Below are 21,551 nucleotides of genomic sequence, written 5' to 3' on the forward strand. Positions count from 1 at the left end.
TTGGGATACATGAACAAAATCATTTTCATTACCCAACAACACGTAACCAATGAGGAACTTGTTTTCAGCTGTTCACCTGTTGAACAGGTGTAGGCCTGCACCACATGCTAGCTGAGTAGTCCCATAAAAGAAGAGGTTTGATAATAACACCCAGTGTGTGTTTATTGGGTAATGTGCACACGCTCTGCCCACCAGCTGATGTGTTGTTTGTCTCATATGGCTCAATACGGGAAGTTGTACCGCCACCACAAAGCAGCCTCTTTCATTTTCAACAGCATTTTACCAGCAAACAGAAAGTAAGGCTTCGGCTTTCTGCCTGTAACATTTCAACTGTCATTTCATGACTTTTGTAAGAAGAGAACAGTTTCAGCAGTCATGAGGAGGTTAAGCTTTGTGCTGCTTGCATGCTGCTTCCAGGCAATGTGGCATCTCTGCGTCACACTGCAACAAGGTACTGTACTGCTGTCTGCAGGCGACACTGGATTTTCTTCATTCTGAAGTTATTATTTGTGTGATTTGGCAGATTTGCTCGCCATAAACGAGGAACTTGGTTGTTAAGAACGTTTTTATTTTCTCCCCAATTCACATTATAATGTTTGAGAAGAAACAGCATGTTTTTGGTTTCACTATAGCATCCCTGCGTTTTGCTGCTGTCGGGGACTGGGGAGGTATTCCATTACCTCCCTATTACACATTCCAGCAGCAGGCCGTGGCTGCAGAGGCCGCTATGCTTGCCCAAACCACAGGACTGGACTTCATCCTCAGCCTGGGCGACCACTTCTATTACAGCGGGGTGAAAGATGTGGACGACCACCGCTTCAAGGCTAGTTCACATCTCCCCCAGAGGAAACATGGCTAGAAGTTACGACACATATATTTGATTTAATGACTACTTCTTATCAGATGACGGTGTGAGAAATGGGGGGAACATGCACACTGACTGTATCGATTCAGTCAGACGGTTGGGTTGCCTCCACAATAGATTGGATATGGTAGTTAAGCAACTATTTCAAATCCCACAATCAACTCTGCATAAATGTAGTCCACTGACTTCCGGTTTCTACTGCAGCAGGTGAAACATTTCAAGTTGTTCATATCACCTTATGTCCACAAACTTAACACTTTTCACCCGTTTGCCGGTAGGTGCAGGTGAAAGTTTGTCGACAATTTTGTGCATGTCATTGACATTTATCCATGGTAAATCTTGCAGGCATCGCGAAAATTATGCCATTGTCAACAGCACACGCCAACAAATAGGAAACTGGTATGACCACTGCAGTAGAAACCGGAAGTCAGTGGACTACAGTTGTGCACAGAGCCGATTCCTACAATTCCTTTTTATAAGGAGAGGAAACAATGCCCCCTTGTGTACTGTAACACAGGGCCTAAATCTCAAACAGTGTTATTAGTCATCTCAGTCATATGATTTTCTTTAAGTGCACCATTAAAAAAGCAGAACAAATCTGTTTAATCGTATAGCATCATATGTCATTTACTGTTACTATCAATAACAAAGGATTCCTTCCAACAGCATACATTTGAGGATGTCTTCTCTCAGCCCTCACTGCTAAACATCCCATGGTATCTGGTGGCAGGAAACCATGACCATCTGAGGAACATCTCAGCTCAAATGGCGTACTCTAACAGATCCCGCAGATGGTAAACATAATGAAACAAGTCTTTTGTTGATAAGCCGTGTTGGTGCTGGCCATCCTGAACAAGCTTAATCCTCATGTTCTGTTCTCTAGTTAGCAATGGATGTATTGTTCACCGGCCATACTGACCCAACCAAGCCACCTTTGGATTTTATAGTGATACAATTGTAATATTTATCTAAAATACCTAATAAGGCTTATCCTTATCTTACTTATTACTAATATTAGCTAATATTAACACTGTTTATGGTTAGTAGCTGTAATTTCAACAAACAGAACACAGGGTTAAATTATTCCCAGACCAGGTAGCAGCTGGATGTGGGCCACTTCAGGCAATGAGGCGGCACTGATGGCCGTCTTCTGGCCCTGACAAAATGGATGTGAGCCTGAAGTGGCCCACATGTATAATAGCAAATATGGCACAAATATGCCAAATCAAATGTGGGCTTTTTTTGGCAAAGATGCGGTGCTCTCGGCAACATGTAATCTGGATGTGACCCTGAAGTGGCCCATGTGGTAAATGGTGAATATGGCCCAAGTATCACAAAACAAATATGGGCCACCTTTGGCAAATATGTGGCACATGCAGCATTACTATGGCTTGGTTCTGGCCCAAATCTGGCAAACAGGAGCTGACCGCCCAAATGTCATCATTTCACGTGGTATGTGGGCTGGATGTGTGGGACAGGTCCGGGCCGCAGCAATTTTGCTATCTGGGAGTGCTATCAATTTCAGTCAGCCTATGGGTTCAGAGGTAACTGATCTATCCTGTAAATGGCTTCTTATATGATATGCTTTGCCCACTAAACTTGCTGGTAGATAGTCGGCCTTTTAAGGCTGCATTATGCCCTACTTGTTCTATGTGAGCAACTCACCAAGTCAGATTTCCTCTACAGTCTAAATTATTTGGCCAGTAAAAGAGATTCTGATGCTGGTTCTAATATTTAATTGAGAAAATTAAATGGGATGATTTGAATGTATGTGTTATACTCTAATGTGAATGTATTACATGAAGGTTGTGTGCTGCTGTGCCATATTCTCATTTTTGTAAAAACACAAAGAAATGGATAGAATAAACTCTCTCCTCTTGTTTCCATCAGCAAAGAACAGTGTAAAACCCAACTGCGCTCATAAATAGAAAAATAAACGCTGGGGCGTCCAGGTAGCATAGCGGTCTATTCCGTTGCCTACCAATACAGGGATCGTAGGTTTGAATCCCCGTGTTACCTCCGGCTTGGTTGGACGTCCCTACAGACACAATTGGCCGTGTCTGCAGGTGAGAAGCCGGATGTGTTCTGGTCGCTGTACTAGTGCGTCCTCTGCTCGGTTGGGGCGGCTGTTCAGGGGGGAAGGGGAATAGCGTGATCCTCCCACGCGCTTCGTCCCTCTGGCGAAACTCCTCAGTGCCAGGTGAAAAGAAGTGGCTGGCGACTCCACATGTATTGGAGGAGGCATGTGGTAGTCTGCAGCCCTCCCCGGATCGGCAGAGGGGGTGGAGCAGCGACCGGGACGGCTCGGAAGAGTGGGGTAGTTGGCCAAGTACAATTGGGGAGAAAAAGGGGGATAATAAATAAATAAACGTGAATACTGATAATCAGCAGAATTACTTTTGAAGTAGAATCTCTTCCTTTATGTCTTTCGCGTGTAGGAACTACCCAGCTCTCTACTATGACCTTCTGTTCACTGTTCCACACACAAACATGTCGGTGACCATCCTAATGATTGACACAGTAGTGTTGTGTGGAAACACTTATAATGAAGCCCAGCCTAAAGGAGCAGAGGATCCAAAAGTAGCAGAAGAACAGTGGAACTGGATTGTCTCTAAACTGGTGAACAGCAAGTAAGCCAACTGCCTTGATTCTTGTTTCAGTGTTGTCGCGCTCACTTCCAGGCCCAGTCTTGGTTTCAGTCTTCATCGTGACAGGTTGCGAGTGTCTCCATCTTGTCGTGGAATTGACTGCCTCCTTGAGATGAACGTCAGGTGCTAGATGTGTCCCCGGTGTGTGCCTCTTCAAAGGCATCTTGCGGTTCTAGTTGCGGCCATGTGCAAACCCATCATAAATAAACATTCCCTTGCTCATTGCTCCTGTCAAGTTGTCATAGCCAGTGCTTTTCTGCCTTGTGCAGGTGCCAAAAAGATGGTAAAACATCAGATACACAGATTTATCTATATGTGCAGATTTATCTAGAACTGAAACAGTGATATGTATGGTGCCTCGTGTTTGGTATGTCTTATGAAAATTATGAGCTGTATTAGAGTATTATTATGACTCGTACAAATACCTGTCTTGTTCTGACAACATTTAACGAAAGAGCTTGTCTTTCACTCCACCCCCTTTTTTCCCCTCCCCAATTGTACCTGGCCAATTACTACACTCCCCCGAGCCATCCCGGTCGCTGCTCCACCCCCTCTGCAGACTACCACATGCCTCCTCCGATACATGTGGAGTCGCCAGCCGCTTCTTTTCACCTGACAGTGAGGAGTTTCACCAGGGGGACATAGCGCATGGGAGAAACCCACGTTATTCCCCCCAGTTCCCCCTTCTCCCCGAACAGGCGCCCCGAACGACCAGAGGAGGCGCTAGTGCAGCGACCAGGACACATACCAACATCCGGCTTCCCACCCGCAGACACGGCCAGTTGTGTAGGGACGCCCGACCAAGTCGGAGGTAGCACGGGGATTCGAACGGGCGATCCCCGTGTTGGTAGGCAACGGAATAGACCACCACGCTATCCAGACGCCCTGCCTTTCTCTTCTATGCTATTCTATGGTATACGACACTATTTGTAAAAATAGTGCCGTTCAAATCATGAAAGAGCTGTTTGGATTAAAGAGAAGTGCTGTAAAATGTAACAAGAACAGCTTATCAAATTCATTCTAATGATGCAATTTATTTATTGAAGAAAAATGAGACCTCCCATGACAGAATTGGTAGCCGCTCTGTTGTTTTTGAAAATGTGCCAGTGTAGAGCCGAAGGAACGGAGAAGACCGTAGGTTCACACTTTAGCCGTGTAGGCAACTTTCTTTAATCCACGGTAAATCAGACAACAAAACCAAAACTCGACTGAGCGGAGGCGGCAAGAATAATCAGAAAACTGGCTGGACAACCATAACTTAACCCTGCGTTAACCTGCCAGGGCAACCATGACTTAACCCTTAGTTCCTGGGTTGAATTCTGTCCCCAATACGTGTCCACCACACCACTGTCCAATCTAGTGGTGATCACAAACCACAACACGGGGATCGGCGGTTCGAATCCCCGTGTTACCTCCGGCTTGGTCGGACGTCCCTACACACACAATTGGCCTTGTGTGCGGGTTGGAAGCCGGATGTGGGTACGTGTCCTGATTGCTGCACTAGCGCCTCCTCTGGTCGGTTGGGGCGCCTGTTCGGGGAGGTGGGGGAACTGGGGGGAATAGCGTGATCCTCCCACGCGCTACGTCCTCCTGGTGAAACTTTTCACTGTCAGGTGAAAAGAAGCGGCTGGCGACTCCACATGTATCGGAGGAGGCGTGTGGTAGTCTACAGCCCTCCCCAGATCGGCAGAGGGGGTGGGGCAGCGACCGGGACGGCTTTGAAGAGTGGGGTAATGGGCCAAGTACAATTGGGGAGGAAAAAAAAAGAACAAACCAGTCGTGTTTGAACAAATCCCTTTCGAGATGGATATGAGTCGAGACTCAAACGGTGTGCACTGATTGATGCATATTGAATTGTGTGTGCTGAGTGTACGGACTTGGCGTCGCATTGCTGCATCTGGTGATACTACAAAGTTCCAAAATCCTTTTCCAAAAACCTTTATAACACATTTTTAAGTGTTGCCAACATTTTGGCTGAATCGAATCTGTGCATAACTGTAGTCCACTGACTTCCGGTCTCTACTGCAGCGGTCACACCAGTTTTCTGTTTGTTGGTGTGTGCTATTGACAATGGCATGTTTTTCACGATGCCTGCATGATTTACCATGGATAAATGTCAACGACATCCACAGAATTGTTGACAAACTTTCGCCTGCACCTACCAGCAAACGGGTGAAAACTTACAAGTTGTACATATGAATTTACGTCCACAATATTATTAATCCTCAGATTAATGCCCAAAAATGTTGAAAATTATTTAATAGCACTATTTATGAACAGGGCCGGATTAAATGAATAGATAATACTAGGCAGAGCATTTTTCTTGCCCCCCCCCAAACAAGCACATTTTGATGCTTTGTAAACCAACAATATTACTTTTAATTGCCACACGGTTATTATGGTTAATTAGTTTGGTATATATTTTTGTTTATTATTATCTATTTATAGGTTAAAATATTTTATGTGAAATATTTTTAATTTAGACCAAAATTTGATGTTTTTATCCGTCTGTCTGGGCCCCCATGTGGCAATTAGACCCTAGGCAGCTGCCTAGTTTGCCTACAGCCCTGTTTATGAATGAATGAATGAATGAATGAATGAATGAATGAATTAATTAATTAATTAATTAATTACTTTGAACATGTAAATATAACATACAGATATTGCCAATAATCTGAAGTGCTCAACAAATCCACACATCAAACTCAGTGCATCAGATGATTTGTGACATGTTGGAAAAGAGGAATATTTGAAAAGGAAGCATTGAGTCAGGCTGAAGAAGAGGTCACTTAGATGAGTGATGAAACGTATCTGTTAAGAAACGTTGTGTCAGATGAACTGATTCAGCCTTCTTTGATTGTCTTACCTGGACTATTGAGCATGCATCAAGACTGCAATATATTTACATATGTACACATAGCCTCTTTTCTCCCCTTTTTTCTCTCTGTCTCTGTCTGTCTTATCAACACAGACATCATAAAGCCTCCTCCAGCCACAGTCTGTGTGGGTGGTCTGTCTGGGTCAGGCAGTCCTAAAGGAGCCGTGGTAGTCAAAGACTGTTTTAGTTGAGCGAGAGCTGCGTCTGCAGCCTCTGTCTATCATCTAAGACCACGTTCAATAAGGGCCCTTGGAATCGTCCTGACATACCCCACAATCCACACAACTTTTGTCTGGACTAGAATATTGTATTTGTCCACAAATGTGTCTTAATGAAATAACGTATATTTGTGTTTCAATCCACATTCAAGGAGTCTAGTTGGACAAGAAAACAGTTTGATGTACAGCCTCTCAGGGAGTAGTTCCAGGAAGATGGAATGTAGGTGTTGTGTTGCTAAGGGACCACTTGAAGACACACGTCTGTTAGCATACGCTTCTTTACTTCAACCACCACGTCACACTCCTTCTCCCCTCTTACAGTCACTTACATCCTATCTTGTCCTCTAGCTCCCCCTACTGTCCTCCAACTACATCAACTGAAGACGTCACATATCCCCTTTGCAAAAGATAACATTTCCATCACCAACTGTCAATCACTGCGGTGCTTATGCTGAACTGAATAAGCTATGAACAGTCTTACAATAACAACAGAATACCTTCACCATAAAACAAATAACAGTTTCGAAATAACAGTCTCATGCAGACACTACTAGGTCATTAAAAATAACAGCTTTGAAATAACAGCTTCATACAGACAGTACTAGGTCTATAAGAAATAACAGTCTTGAAATAACAGTTTCATACGAACAATAGGCTACTCTTGTTTTAGTTTACCATCCTCACATAACATAGTCCTGTGCCCAAGCCGGCGGCCTCCTGACCCTGACCTCTCACAGAGGGGGCTGAGCATGTAGTGGGTCAGGCTGGACTCGGCTACAGTCTATGTCAGGCCCCTCGGGAGGAAGGGCCTGCCCAGGGTCTGCATGACCATGAAGGGGTAGGGCTGACGTGAGATAGGATGCATTCCAGTTGCGCCCATCAGACAGTCTGTAAGTGTACTGACCTCTTTGCTCATGCACCTGAAGAGGACGAGAGTACTTTGACTGTCTCTTGCGTAGTATACCTGGTCTCCTAACTCTGACCCAAGACCCAGGGGCAAAGTGCACTGCTTTTGCCCTTCTCTTCTTGTCTGCATATTCCTTCATCTTCCTCTGCTTCTCTTTCACTGTTTGTGCTGTGTTTTGTGCTTGTAAGGATGTGACAGGCTGTGGTTTGTGGAGGCCTGTCACATGGAGTTTGGTGTGCATCTGACGTCCGTGCAACAGCTCTGCAGGGGAGCATTGAGTGGTGGCATGCCTGGTTGCCCTGTAGACCCGGAGAAAGTCTGGTTGATGCTGTCCACTTCTTTCCTTCTATTTTCGCAGTCAGTAGACTATCCTTCAGACATCGATTAAATCTCTCAATTTCCCCATTTGCCTGGGGGTAGTAGAGTGAGGAGTGTTTGTGTGCAATTCCCCTGTCCTTGAGAAAAGATTCCATTTCCTGTGAAATCAGTTGACTACCATTGTCTGAGATTAACTCTTTTGGGTTTCCTTCCCTGCTGAACACTGCAGACAGGAAGTGGATCACTGATGCAGAAGTAACTTGGGACATGAATGCAACCTCAGGCCACTTACTAAAGTAATCTATGTGGGTAATAGCAAAACGGCAACCAGGGGCTGTGGACTCACAAGGGCCTACAATGTCTATTGCTACTTTTTCCCATGCAGCATCCGGGAATGGAACAGGTTGCATAGGCATAGTATGTGTAACAGCTGTCTTGTCATGCTGCTGACATGTGAGGCAAGATTTGATTGTGGCTTCGACTTGTGCATCCATCCCAGGCCACCAGTAGAGGTCCCTGAGACATTGTTTCATTCTGACGATGCCCTGATGTGTCTTGTGAGCCAGTCGTGTCAGTTGTGGCTGCAGTTGCTGTGGCACCAGTAGACGGTGGTCTCCCCACAGGACACATCCATCGACTACGGACAGTTCTGCTCTCAGTCTGTAGTAGGATGTCAGTGTTGGATCCAGACCTGAGTGTGGCCATCTTGTGGCGATGAACTTGCACAGCTGTGACTGAACAGGGCATGCTTGACAGGCCTCCTTGAATTCATCTGCAGACACAGCTGAGAAGCTGCCGATGAGTGCCACCACCTCCAGCTCGTCCTCCTTTCCCTGATCAGCAGTTAGCAACGGGAGCCTGGACAGACAGTCAGCTGTGACATGTTCTGTGCCAGGTCTGTACTGCATGTCACAATTAAACGACAGCAACCTAGCTGACCACCTAGCTATACGAATACCAACTCTGTCCAGCCCCTTAGAGGAGAGTAGTGTAGTGAGGGGGCTGTGGTCTGTACATAATGTGAAGCGTCTGCCCCACAGGTAGATTCTCCATTTCTCTGTAGCCCAGACACACCCCAAAGCTTCTTTCTCCACCGTGGAGTACTTCCTGTTATGGTCTGAGTGTTTCCCCCTCCTCTCTGAGAACCTGCAGGATGGGCTGCGACATGGAGGCGTGGCTGACCTACTTCTGGGCTGAGTGCAGCAAGGCACACCTGATCCCCATGTGCAATTACCCACCTCTCCTCCATAAAAGCCTGGTTCAGTCTTCACCACTTTGCTAGATAATTCCGTCTCATTGGTAGTGCCTGCGTACTCTATCCAGAAGAAGTTTCCCGAGAAAGCGTTCTCGCCGTTTGTTTGTTTATTTCTTGACCAAACTCTTCCCCTTGCCATTTCCAGATCCAGGACCTCGTTGCTTCAGCCCAGATCCCGGGAAGGCGCCAGCCTGCCTTCAGTCACCGCCTCCTGCCTTTTTCTGTTGCCGACCTTTTGGCTAAGACGAATAAACCCGTTTTAGCACCACTGCACTGTCCCTTGCCTCCTTGGGTCCGCGCGTTCGCCTAAGCCGTAACAGAATTATCTGGCCAGAATGGACCCAGCAGAGACAGAACTCAGTGGGCTCCAGGCAAACTCGTATACCTCGGCGAGCTCCCTTGCCTCACTCTCCGCGCAGATCAATGCTCTTACTGTGGCAGTGTCCAAACTCAGCGACCACCCTGCTCTAGCCCCGGTCCCAGCCCGACCAGTTGGGCTTGGCTGCCCAGCGTCCCCGAGCCTCTGCAGCCCAGCGTCCCCGAGCCGCCTCCGAGTTTCGCCTGCCCCGCTGCCACGCCGCCTCCGCCGAGTCCCGCGTGGCCTCCGCCGAGTCCCGCGGCTGCCACGCCGCCTCTGGAGCTTGGTCTCCCGCTGGAGATGCTCTGCCTCCTACGTCCTGGCCGCCCGCCTGAGATTCCCCGACCCCCCCCCCTCCTCCCATCTCATCGATGGCCACCCGGCCTTCACTGTCAACCGCATCCTCGATGTCAGCAGGCGGGGCCGCGGCTACCAATATCTGGGAGGGGTACGGCCCCGAGGAGCGCTCTTGGATCTCACGCTCCCTGATTCTGGATCCTGACCTCTTGACCTTTTTAAAAAAAAAATATATATATATATATAACCGATTCCAAGACAAGCCTGGTAGGACGCCAGGAGGCGTCCATTAGGGGGGGGGGGTACTATTATGGTCTGAGTGTTTTCCCCCCTCCTCTCTGAGTACCTGCAGGATGGGCTGCGACATGGAGGTGTGGCTGACCTACTTCTGGGCTGAGTGCAGCAAGGCACACCTGATCCCCATGTGCAATTACCTACCTCTCCTCCATAAAATCCTGGTTCAATCTTCACCACTTTGCCAGATAACTCCGTCTCATCGGTAGTGCCGGCGTACCCTATCCAGAAGAAAGCGTTCTCGCCGTTTGTTTATTTCTTGACCAAACTCTTCCCCCTTGCCATTTCCAGATCCAGGACCTCGTTGCTTCAGCCCAGATCCCGGGAAGGCGCCAGCCTGCCTTCAGTCACCGCCTCCTGCCTTTTTCCTGTTGCCGACCTTTTGGCTAAGACGAATAAACCCGTTTTAGCACCACTGCACTGCCTCCTTGGGTCCGCGCGTTCGCCCAGGCCCTAACACTTCCGCTCTGCTGATGAAAGCGTGCGTGACGCGAACGCCACTGTTCTCTCGGAGTTGTCTGGGTGTATTTGAGTCAGCACAGCCCCAACCCCATAATCTGAAGCGTCAGTGGTTACGATGGTGGGCAGATCATGGTCAAACAATGTCAGCGCGGTACTGTATACAATCCACTGCTTCACTGTTTCAAATCTCTGCTGTGCACTTGCAGTCCAGACATATGCAGCATCTCCTCGCAACAGGCTGTGCGTAGGCTCCACCACTGCGGAGTAGTTGGGAATGAACTTTGCATACCGTAAAGTGAGCCCCAGAAAGGAGCGGAGGCCAGAGGCATCCTTGGGGGCAGGTGCCTGCAACACTGCCTCCACATGACAGGGGTCTGGCTGTATGCCCTGGGCTGACACCCTGTGGCCCAGGAAGCCAAGCTCTTCCTGCCTGAATTTGCACTTTGCCATGATCTGTTTCAGTCCTGGTGTATTGATGGCCTGGAGTACTGCCCGGAGATGGGCATCATGTTGTTCCCTGGTTTTCCCATGGATGATCACATCATCCAAGTAGCATTGGCACTCAGGTAAGTCTTTCGGTATGGTCGTCATCATCCGCAGGAAGCAGCTATGCCCTGAAGCCAGTCCATATGGAACACGTTTAAACCTGATGAGGGCCTGTGAGATTTCTGCTGTCCTCATGGAGCACTACCTGATGATATGCACTCTGCAGGTCAAGTGTGGAGAAAACCGTTCCCCCTCTGAGCTCTGAAAACATTTCCTCCATGTGTGGGAGAGGGTAGCTGTCCACCACTAGAGCCTTATTGGGCTCCCTTAAGTCCACACATAACCTAATAGCTCCCTCTTTCTTTGCGGTCACTACAATAGGGGAAACCCACTCGGATGACTTCAGAGGCTCTATAACGTCCCGTCTTGGAAGCTTCTCAAGCTCCTGCGTAACTGCACCTCTCACTGCAAAAGGTAGGCGGCGCAGTCTTTGCTGAATTTGGGTCACATCTGTGCGCACTTTGATTTTGTGAACAAATCCTTTTGCATAGCTCAGTGTCTCACCATTGCCCTGTTCTGAAATGGATGAAACGGCATCTGGGTGACGTCTGACTGGGGAGCAGGTCGAACTTGCAACTTGACCATTCACTAACTGCATATCAAGTCCAGCAAACAAGTCTCTGCCTAGAATGGCCGTCTTAGTGTGTAACATATATCTCACTCCTCATACTTTTACTGGCGTGTGGCATGTTGAGTTACACTCACAGGAATAGGATTGCCTCCGTAACTCAAGTTTCAGTGTCGGTGTACTCAGTGGGGCGTTTGGGAAAAGTTGTATTAACATTGCATTGGGAAGGATTGAAACAGCGGAGCCCGTGTCCAGCATAAGTTTCACATTTTGTGTTGTCTGCCCCTCAACAGCCATCTGTACTGTGCACATTATTTTATTCCCAGTGCGAGCTACAGTATATACATTTAATATAGTCACTTCAGCTACAGTGCGCTCTACTTGTTCCACATCTGTAATTTCACTTACTTTCTTTGCCCCCTACACACCTTTGCAAAATGCCCCTTTTTCCTGCAGTTATTACAGCGGGGCAAGATGGGTAGGAAGCTTTATGATCGCGTGCTCCACATCTGAAGCATGTTGGCCTTTGTCTCTCGTGGTCGCTGGCGGTCCCCTGGTTGTGTCCACCGGCTGCACACCCACAGCTGCCGCGGGCGGCGCTGCACCCGCAGTTCCCCGGTCCTTGATTTTAGCATTAGATGTGACGGATTCAATTAGTCCAGCAATAGTTACAGCCTTTTCCAGAGTTAGGGGCACCTCCAGCAGCAAACGCTCTCTTATCCGATTGGAGTTAGTCATTTCCACCAACTGGTCCCGTAGCATGTCATCCTCTAACGTTTTAAAGTCGCACGTAGCAGCGAGTTCTCTCAGCGTGGACACGTACTGTGACACTGATTCTCCGTGATACTGACTCCGTTGTTTAAACTTGTATCTTTCAGCCACCACGTTAACAGCAGGAACGAAAAAATTCGTCAGTGCAGCTACCGTTGCATCTGTAGAGGGTGGGAATATAGCCTATATTGAAAGTTAAATAAAAACTGACACCCCCCCCTTATTTTTTTTTTGTAAATCTAAAACCTGTAAATCGCCAGCTCCTTTATAAATGGTCTTTCTATACGTCAACTCATTTAAATGTTATCGTCTGGTGACAGCAGGTGTTGTTGCAAATGTAGGTGCATATGAATAACAGACAGAGTCGGGCTGTGTCGCTTAGTAACATGTATTCACCGGCTGTGCCCATAACAGAACTGAGGCATGTTACACAGGGCAAGTATACATCCATCAGTGCCCCCAGGGGGAGCTGTTTGCTGCATAACATTACCCTACAACATCTCCCTTCCTTTCGTAGAATACAATACCAAATAATATAATGGATAGTATTAGCCATTAGAACATTAGTGCTCATATCCCAATATTAAAGTAGTGCATTGGAAATAGTGCATCAAGAAGGAACAGCAAGTCAATATCAACCAAAACCTCTGCAGAACAATAACGACAAAATGGTAGCATCAGAACATCCACAAGACCACTGAATAAGAACATTAGAAGTGAACATCACAGTTTTTGTTTCGTTTTTTTTTTTAATGTCCACAGTCCAGTGTGTGTGTGTGTGCGCGTGTGTGTGTCAATCTCAGTACAGTGTATGACCTAGAGGTCAAGTCTTTCTGGAGGCTTAATCTGCCTCCCGCTCCGGGAGAAGGCCCGGCCCTGTAACTCACGGCATGGTGTGGTCACAGCCTGTGGGGGAGATGGCGGCGACCTCGGGGCTGACGACCTTGGAGACATTACAGGGCTGCTGACGACTTCCTCCATGCTGCCCCTGCCCACATGGCCCCCTTCAGCTGCACACGCGCCCACAGGCTGCTCCGGTGGCCGTTCTGTGTGGGCTGATGGCTGTGGAGGGGCAACCTCCGCTGGTCGGAGATCAACCCTGTTGCGACGATACGTGGTTCCCTCCACGTTGACGAGATAGGACCGCGGTCCCACCTGCTGCAGGCATACTCCTCTCCTCCATCGGCCCGTCCTGTCACCCGGGATTGGTTTCATCCTGACAGGCTGGCCAACGTTTAGCTCTGGCAGATCCCTCGCAGTTCTGTCATATGTCAACTTCGCTGCCTGATGCTTCACCCTCAGCTTGGCTGTGACCCCAGTGATGATCTGAGGTGCTAGCAGCTGGTCGGCCACAGGGAGAAGAGTTCTCAGCCTTCGTGACATCAGCCGTTGTGCTGGGCTGCAGCGCATGTCCTCAGTGGGCGTGTTTCTCCAGTGTAGAAAAGCCTTCCAGGGGTCCTCGTTGGCCCGGTCTGCTTTTCTGCATAGGCCTTTCACAATCTTCACTGCAGACTCTGCTTTGCCGTTAGCTTTTGGGTGTCTCGGGGAGGACATGACATGTTCGAAGCCCCACTCCCTCGCAAACGCCCGAAACTCTCCACAATCAAACTGACCTCCGCAGTCGGAAATGACCCGGTCAGGGATACCGTACCGTGCAAACTGCGCCTTGCACCTTCGGATGGTCGTTTCTGCCGACAGGTCTGGGAGTAGATCAATCTCCCAGAAGTCTGAATAGTGATCCACCATGAGCAGGAAGTCCTGCCTTGCGTAGCTGAACAAGTCCATGCTCACCAGCTGCCAGGGACGTGTGGGGAGCGGGTGTGACATCATAGTCTCTTTTTGTTGCTCGTGTGCATACTCGTTACACACTGAGCACTGCTGCACATAGTCTTTGATTTCCCCCTGCATATTTGGCCAGTAGAGAGTATCCCGGGCCTGTCTATAACAAGCCTCACCCCCCACGTGGTTGTAGTGGATCCGTTTCAGCATCTCAGGACGCATAGCTTTCGGAATGATGACACGCTGGCTCCTAAAAAGCACACTGTCCTGTGCGCTTATTTCATCTCTGATGGCCCAGTATTCTCTGACGGCTATGAGGCTCTTGTCTTTGTGTTCTGGCCATCCCTCCAGCACGACCGACTTGAGTGTTTGAAGACACAATTCCTCCTCTGTGTGTTTTCGAATCTGTGCGAGGCGTTGGCTGGTGACGTTTAGATGGTCTGCCTGCTGAATGGCTGCCGTGTCGTACTGCACCTGCTGCATGCTGCAGACCATTTCACTTCTGTACTGAGTGTCCGTTCTCTGTGGCGGGGTGGTGGCTCTGCGGAGCGTGTCACTGATGTACATTTCAGGGCCTGGCTTGTACATCACCGTGAGGCAGTAGTTCTGAAGTGTGAGGAGCATGCTTTGAAGGCGCTTTGGTGCACTGAGAAGGGGCTTAGTGAAGATTGACACCAGCGGGCGGTGGTCGGTCTCTGCAGTCACATCACCCCTCCCATATAGGTAGTAGTGGAAGCGTTGACAAGCGAATACGATGCTCAGGCACTCCTTCTCAATCTGTGCGTAGTTTTGCTCCGTCTGGTTCAGCGCGCGGGAGGCGAACGCGACCGGCTGTCCCCCCTGAAGCAGGCAGCAGCCCAAACCGGTCTGACTGGAGTCGCTCTGTATGGTGACTGGCTTGCTGACATCATAGTAACGTAGTACTGGCACCGCCGTGACCAGCGTCTTGATTTCTTTCATAGCAGCATCATGTTTGGGCAACCAGTGCCACAGCACACCTTTGTCCAGCAACCTTCTCAGCGGTTCACACACCTCTGACAAGCGGGGCATAAACCTCGATAAATAGTTAACGAAGCCGACACACCGCTGAACGCCTTTTGCATCCGTGGGGTTTGGCATGTCCAGGACTGCCCTGACCTTCTCGGGATCAGCTTTGAGGCCCTCCACCGACAGTATGTGGCCGTGGAAGCGGACCTCCCTCACACGAAACTGTAGCTTTTTTATGCTCAGCCTCAGCTTCACTTCCCTGCATCTGTCCATCAGAGCAATGAGGTTTGCGTCGTGGTTGCGAACGGCCTCCTCCTCCGTGTCCCCACAGCCGACTATGAGGATGTCATCGGCTATGGGCTCAATTCCTTTCAAACCGGCCAGCAGCTCATGCTGTTTCCTCTGGTACAGCTCTGGTGCGACTGACACGCCAAAAGGGAGCTTCAGCCATCGCTTTCTACCCCACGGCGTCCAGAACGTTGTCATCAGGCTGCCCTCCTCATCAAGGCGACACTGCAAGAATGCGTCGCGCGCATCCACCAGGGTGAAGATACGTGCCTTAGGCAGCTTGTACAGCACGTCATCTAAAGTGGGCATGAGGTAATGGGACCTTTTCAGGGCTCGGTTAAGTGGCTTGGGGTCGATGCAAAGCCTCAATTTGTCTGGCTTCTTCACTATGACCAGATTGCTAATCCAGTCTGTGGGCTGAGTGACTGTGGTTAAGTGTCCATCCTTTTCATATTGGTCCAGCTGCGCCTTAACAGCTGCCTTGAGGGCCACCGGGACATTTCTTGGTGCGCACTGGACAGGGGCCACAGTGCTATCCACCTCGAAGTGAACATCACCCGGCAGTGACTCGACTGGGCTGGTGAACACGTCATTGTAAGTGTTAATGAGACAGCCTTTGGTTAGCTCACCTGTCTTGCAGTGCTCCACTTTATTCAGCTCTTCGGGAATGGTGAAGCGTATCAAGCCAAGTCTCTCGCATGTCTCCCCTGAAAGCAAGGGCTTCTGGCTGGTGCGCACGACCTCAAAGTCCAGTCTGTGCGTCTTGCCCCTGATGACACACTGTGTGCTGTACACGCCCATTGAGCTCATCCACTCACTGTTGTAGAGTCTCAGCCTGGTGAGACTTTTCTGAAGAGGCACTCTAGGCGCCAGTCTCATCTTGTCTTTTAAGCTCATTACGTTGTAGGTGGCTCCAGAGTCAAGCTGGCACCTCTGGACCCCTCTGTGCAGTGGCAGGTTTACAAACCACTTTTTCCTTTGAGTGTTCACAGGCCCCACGCTCTCAGCCGTGTACACATCCCTCTCATCGCGGTCGCTGTCCTCTGGGTCCCCTAGCGGCGGGTCATCCACAGCGTTCAACTGATGTGCTTGCTGGCCTCTTTTCATGCATACTTTGGCAAAGTGATTAGCAGTGCCACACAAGCGACATGACTTTCCAAGTGCGGGGCACAGGTCTCGTCCTCGTCTGTGCGGTGTGCCACAGTACTTGCATTCACCTGTGCCTCTCTGTGGCTGTGCAGATGTGTTGGTGGGCTCGGATGGCCTGCTGGTAGGTCTCCGTCCTGGTCGCTGTCCATGTGCTACATTGATGCTCTCCGCAGTCACAGAGCTGCTAAGTGACATGGATTTTAACTTATTGTCCAACACCTCCGCTGCACGGAAAATGTCAATAGCTCCCTCCAACTTAAGCTCCTTTTCTCTTAGCATGCGTCGTCTGGCGCCCTCATCAGTTGTTCCAAGAACAAGCCTGTCCCTTATAAGCTCGTCTCTTATAGCTCCATATTCACATGTGGCAGCCTTTTCTCTCAGTCTCGTGACAAACGCATCCACAGTTTCTCCTTCCTCTTGTTTAAGGTTGCCAAAAACATACCTCTGAAAGATGACGTTTTTGGTAGGTGTGAAGTATTCCGCCAGTTTGTCGAGTATCGCTCCGGCGTCTTTCTGCTCTTCCGCTGTGAGTCCCAGGTTGTGCACGTAAACATGGAGGCATTCCTTCCCCATTAGCCTCCGGAGCGTCGCTGCCTGCACCGGCTTCTCTGCCTTGTCGATCCCGGTCGCAAGCACATAATCCTCAAACTCTGATGGAAAGCTAGCCCAGTTGGTGTGAAGATCCCCAGTCATCTTCATGGGCTCCGGCGGCGGAATATTGGAAGCCATCGTCTTGGCTCGATGCTAATGCTAGCAGGCTAACTGAAACTTCTAGCTACGCTTAGTAAAAAAATAAACGCTCGCTGTTCAAGCAACAGGCAACGTAAGACTCACGTTGGGTTCCAATACAGCTTCTGACACCATGTTGCAAGTGTAGGTGCATATGAATAACAGACAGAGTCGGGCTGTGTCGCTTAGTAACATGTATTCACCGGCTGTGCCCATAACAGAACTGAGGCATGTTACACAGGGCAAGTATACATCCATCAGTGCCCCCAGAGGGAGCTGTTGGCTGCATAACATTACCCTACAACAGGTGTCACTGTAATACCGGGTGCAGTAGGGAAACACCCAACTCAAGCCGTGTTGGTTACGTCAGGGGCAGAATAAATATGGCGCTTGAGTTGATAACGCGCTAAACCCGTGTCTGTTCCTTACTGCTCCACAGGTACGTAAAATATGGTGTAAAACAACTAAGAGTGGGTTGACATAAAACCAAAGTGTCAGATAAGCATTCGGCTAGCTTTGTGGACGATATAAGTGTTCCAAGACTGAGTTTTAATGTTGTTTTGATGTCGTGTGGTTGCTAGCGAATATTAGCATTTAGCCTATTGTTTCACTGTGTAGCTCATCTGAAAATGACTATGTGAAAAGACATGAGATATGAAAGAATGCTTGTTTGTTGTTTCATCCATATTCTGAAGGTAATAAAATAGAGTATTAATCAGTTCCTTGAGTGAGGGAAAAGTATCTCGTTTTTTGCTCAGGAGTTATAAATGGAATTAGTGAATGTATGGTAGTTGGGAGACGGAAGTGGTTCTCTGAAGAATGGAAATATATGTAGAAACGTTTGTATTATTGAATAGTTTTCATTATTTTCATACATTTGACATGCAATCTCATGTTGTTTGATCATTTTTATTGCCATTGCAGTTATGCTGTAGTATTTCACATACATGAAAATATTATTGCTAAGGTTCTGGTAGTTGAAACAACTTATTTTCAGTAAGGAGAACACTAAGCCAACCATATTGACTTGTGAAGGTCAGGTTGAATGTTAAGTGGGATGTATGTGATTGAAATATGATCGTAATCCAAAGCAACTACTGAAGATGGTAGCATTTAAAGGGCATGTATGTTTATTTTGGTTTGTTTATTTTATTATTTTGGACTAATGACCATGATATTTTGAATTGAATTAGAAGAATACCACTGAAATGGAATATGATTGTGACAAGGCAGAATAAATATGGCGCTTGAGTTGATATCACGCTAAACCCGTGTCTGTTCCTTACTGCTCCACAGCCATTTCAGGACTGTGCAGCAACTTTAGCTACTGGCTCAGGCACCCCTAGACCTGAGGCCGGTAACGCATCACAAGATTCATCTTCGCAAGTCAGTGTGTAAAATAATCTCTGCCCCTCAGCACCGAAGCGATCGATGAGAAGCGTGCGCATTCTAGCTTCCGACATTTTCTCCGCCGAAGCTAGCAGATAATTTTCAAAAGCACGTAGCCAGCTTGAAAAGCTTATCGAAGGCTCACCCGCAGACATGAGGAAAGGTGGTATTGGGTTCACATTCACAGCCATCGTCGCCAATATGTTGTGTTGCTAAGGGACCACTCGAAGACACACGGTCTGTTAGCATACGCTTCTTTACTTCAACCACCACGTCACACTCCTTCTCCCCTCTTACAGTCACTTACATCCTATCTTGTCCTCTAGCTCCCCCTACTGTCCTCCAACTGCATCAACTCAAGACACCACAGTAGGTCGGGTTTAAATACCCCTCTCTATCAGGAGCAATGCATTGTGTATATGATGAGTGATTTAATGTCATGATGTGCACAGTGGTGTGTTAAGTAATCTATGATTGTTCATATTGAAAATATGAGAGAAATACTGCCGTATCCGAGTAGACAGACAGCAAGGTGTTTCCTCCCGGTTGCGAACCGGGGACCTTCCGCGTGTGATAACCATTACACTACGGAAACGTGCAAGACTTGCATAGTGCAGACACATATCTCTGAGGAAATGTCGCTGCCCTGTTGATAGTAATGATTTATCCGAGTACACAAAGAAGGACAGGAAACTGTTTCCGCCCTTGTTCGAACCGGGGACCTTTCGCGCGTAAGGTGAACGCGATAACCTCTACACTACGGAAACAGAGGTTTGCTGCACATGGGTAGTACAGACACATTTCTTTCTTTCTTCAAGGCCTCCTCATTAGCGAGGGGTGCCAGCGCCATCAGGATGACATGCTTGCCAAACAAGTCTCTTCCAGTTCTTTCTGTCCTGAGCTGATCTGGTTGCCTCCGATATTTTCAGACGAAGCCATTCTTTGACGTCATCATGATACTGCCTTTTTGGTCGGCCTCCCTTGCCCTTTGTATTTCCCAAAATCGCTGTCTTTGTTAATTTACTTCCACCTGAACGACAGGTATGCCCAAAGAATGATAGCTTTATTTTCATTATATGTGCCATTAGTCCCCTCTTTGTTCCTAATTCATAAAGGATTCTCGCATTCGTTCATTTCTCTGTCCAACTTATTCGAAGCATCCCACGATAAAGCCACAGGTCTGCAGCCTCAATCCTGTTTACCATCGCTTTCTTCAATGTCCAACTTTCAGCTCCGTATGACAACACTGGCCAGACGAGGGCTTTAAGTAGACTGACTTTCACTTCTTTTCTTATTCCCCTATCTTTCCATATTTGTACCATCTCCATCATTCTTTTCTTTGCTAAGGTAATTTTGATTTTTATGTCATCTGTACAATCACCGTAATTTTTCTTAACTGAACCCAAGTATTTGAAACTCTCTATGTGTAAACCTTATCCTTTATGCATGCCTGATGAGGTTTGAAAACTTTTGTTTTCACTGCTTTGACTTTCTCGGAGTTATTTTGCTTTACCTTCTCTATCGAATTCACCTATCTTCAAACATTCTTCTGTTTGCCAGGTGTTTTTATCTTCTCTAAGCTTCCTCTGTGTCTCTGCTGCCAAATAATGATATAATACTTTATTATTGCTCTGCCGTGCCAGACGTTTTTCTTCAACGAGTTTTAAGGTCTCTTCGCTAATCCATGTTTTCTTCCCGAAGTTTTCCTTGCTGTTTCATGCCATGCCTCTTTCATGCTAGACCACAGCTCTTCAGATTTTAATTGAGTTAAATCGTACCTGATATATACCTCTATATACAGACATATACGTACCTCTGAGCAAACCTCGCTGCCCTGTTGATAGTAGTGATTTAAGCTGGATGAAAAATTTCCACCTGAATCATGAAGTAGCTGTTTTGATTAAATATAACCCATGCCAAAGTTTAACCAGAACAACTTATTAAATTGTGTTGTTTAATTTAATGTGAATACTCAAGATTATTCAGAGATTTTTTTAAATGAGAGGGTATTATAATGACCTACTTTTCACTCTCACAGATTATAACACCGTTTCTGAATTAGCCGTGGAACTTTGGCATGTTTATTTCGCTCCATGCATAACGTGCACATAATCCGACTGACTCTCGTCTACCTTCCCGCTCCCGTGGCTGCTCTGTTTACTATCCCATAACTCCCTGTGTCCTTAAAGATGTATTCCCCTAATACTGAACATCAATCCCTCCAACATTCCCAAGAAAGTAAACATTACATTCCTGCTTTAGGATAGGGATTGAAGTTTCTTTGTAACAAATCCCACTAGAGGTATCACAACATAAACATTTTTTTAACGGCATACAAAAACCAAACTAATGCTCCACTACAACACAGTCCAAGGTGTTATGTTATGGCACAAAATCATTAAGGTACTCTGGCCGCTTCACGGAAACCCTTCTTGGGTAGCGGGGGGCCCCTGAGGTCACTGGGCCTGACGTTGGGTTGGGTTCATCATTGTAAACAAAGTCATTTGGGTCAGTCTCACTCTGCGTGCTGTTGTCCTCTCCCTGTGTACCAGTTGGACCAAGTGTGGGGGACACTCGCTTGAAGTGTGACGCATTTCTTGTCACCACCTGCTGCCCCCGTTGAGCAGTGATCATTGTTCCTTTTGCTGCAGTGACTTGAAACGGCTCCGGCTGGAAAAAGGACTGGAATTTGTTCTCTGGTCGCAGTCTTTTCACCAGCACATGGTCACCCACTTTTAGAGCAGGGGATGGGCGACAGAAGTGTTTGTTGTGATGCCCTTTCATCCTCTCTTTTGCTTGTGTGTCTCTGGCTCTCATGAGCTTGTCTGGAACTGTGTTTTGGATA

The 21,551-nt window shown here is 47.8% G+C and overlaps 1 protein-coding gene across 1 annotated transcript in view; it reads left to right on the forward strand.

Moving 5' to 3' along the window:
- The first annotated feature begins 245 nt into the window (after positions 1 to 245).
- acp5b (acid phosphatase 5b, tartrate resistant) overlaps positions 246 to 21,551 on the forward strand; it is a 120,915-nt gene continuing 99,609 nt past the window's right edge. The window contains exons 1-4 of the mRNA XM_056299158.1: positions 246 to 451; positions 633 to 823; positions 1,532 to 1,659; positions 3,304 to 3,495. Coding sequence (XP_056155133.1) covers positions 376 to 451; positions 633 to 823; positions 1,532 to 1,659; positions 3,304 to 3,495 — 587 coding nt within the window. The 5' untranslated portion in view covers positions 246 to 375. The remainder of the gene's footprint in view (positions 452 to 632; positions 824 to 1,531; positions 1,660 to 3,303; positions 3,496 to 21,551) is intronic.

Source organism: Lampris incognitus, chromosome 19, assembly GCF_029633865.1.
Source record: "Lampris incognitus isolate fLamInc1 chromosome 19, fLamInc1.hap2, whole genome shotgun sequence".
Classification (NCBI taxonomy): Eukaryota; Metazoa; Chordata; class Actinopteri; order Lampriformes; family Lampridae; genus Lampris; species Lampris incognitus.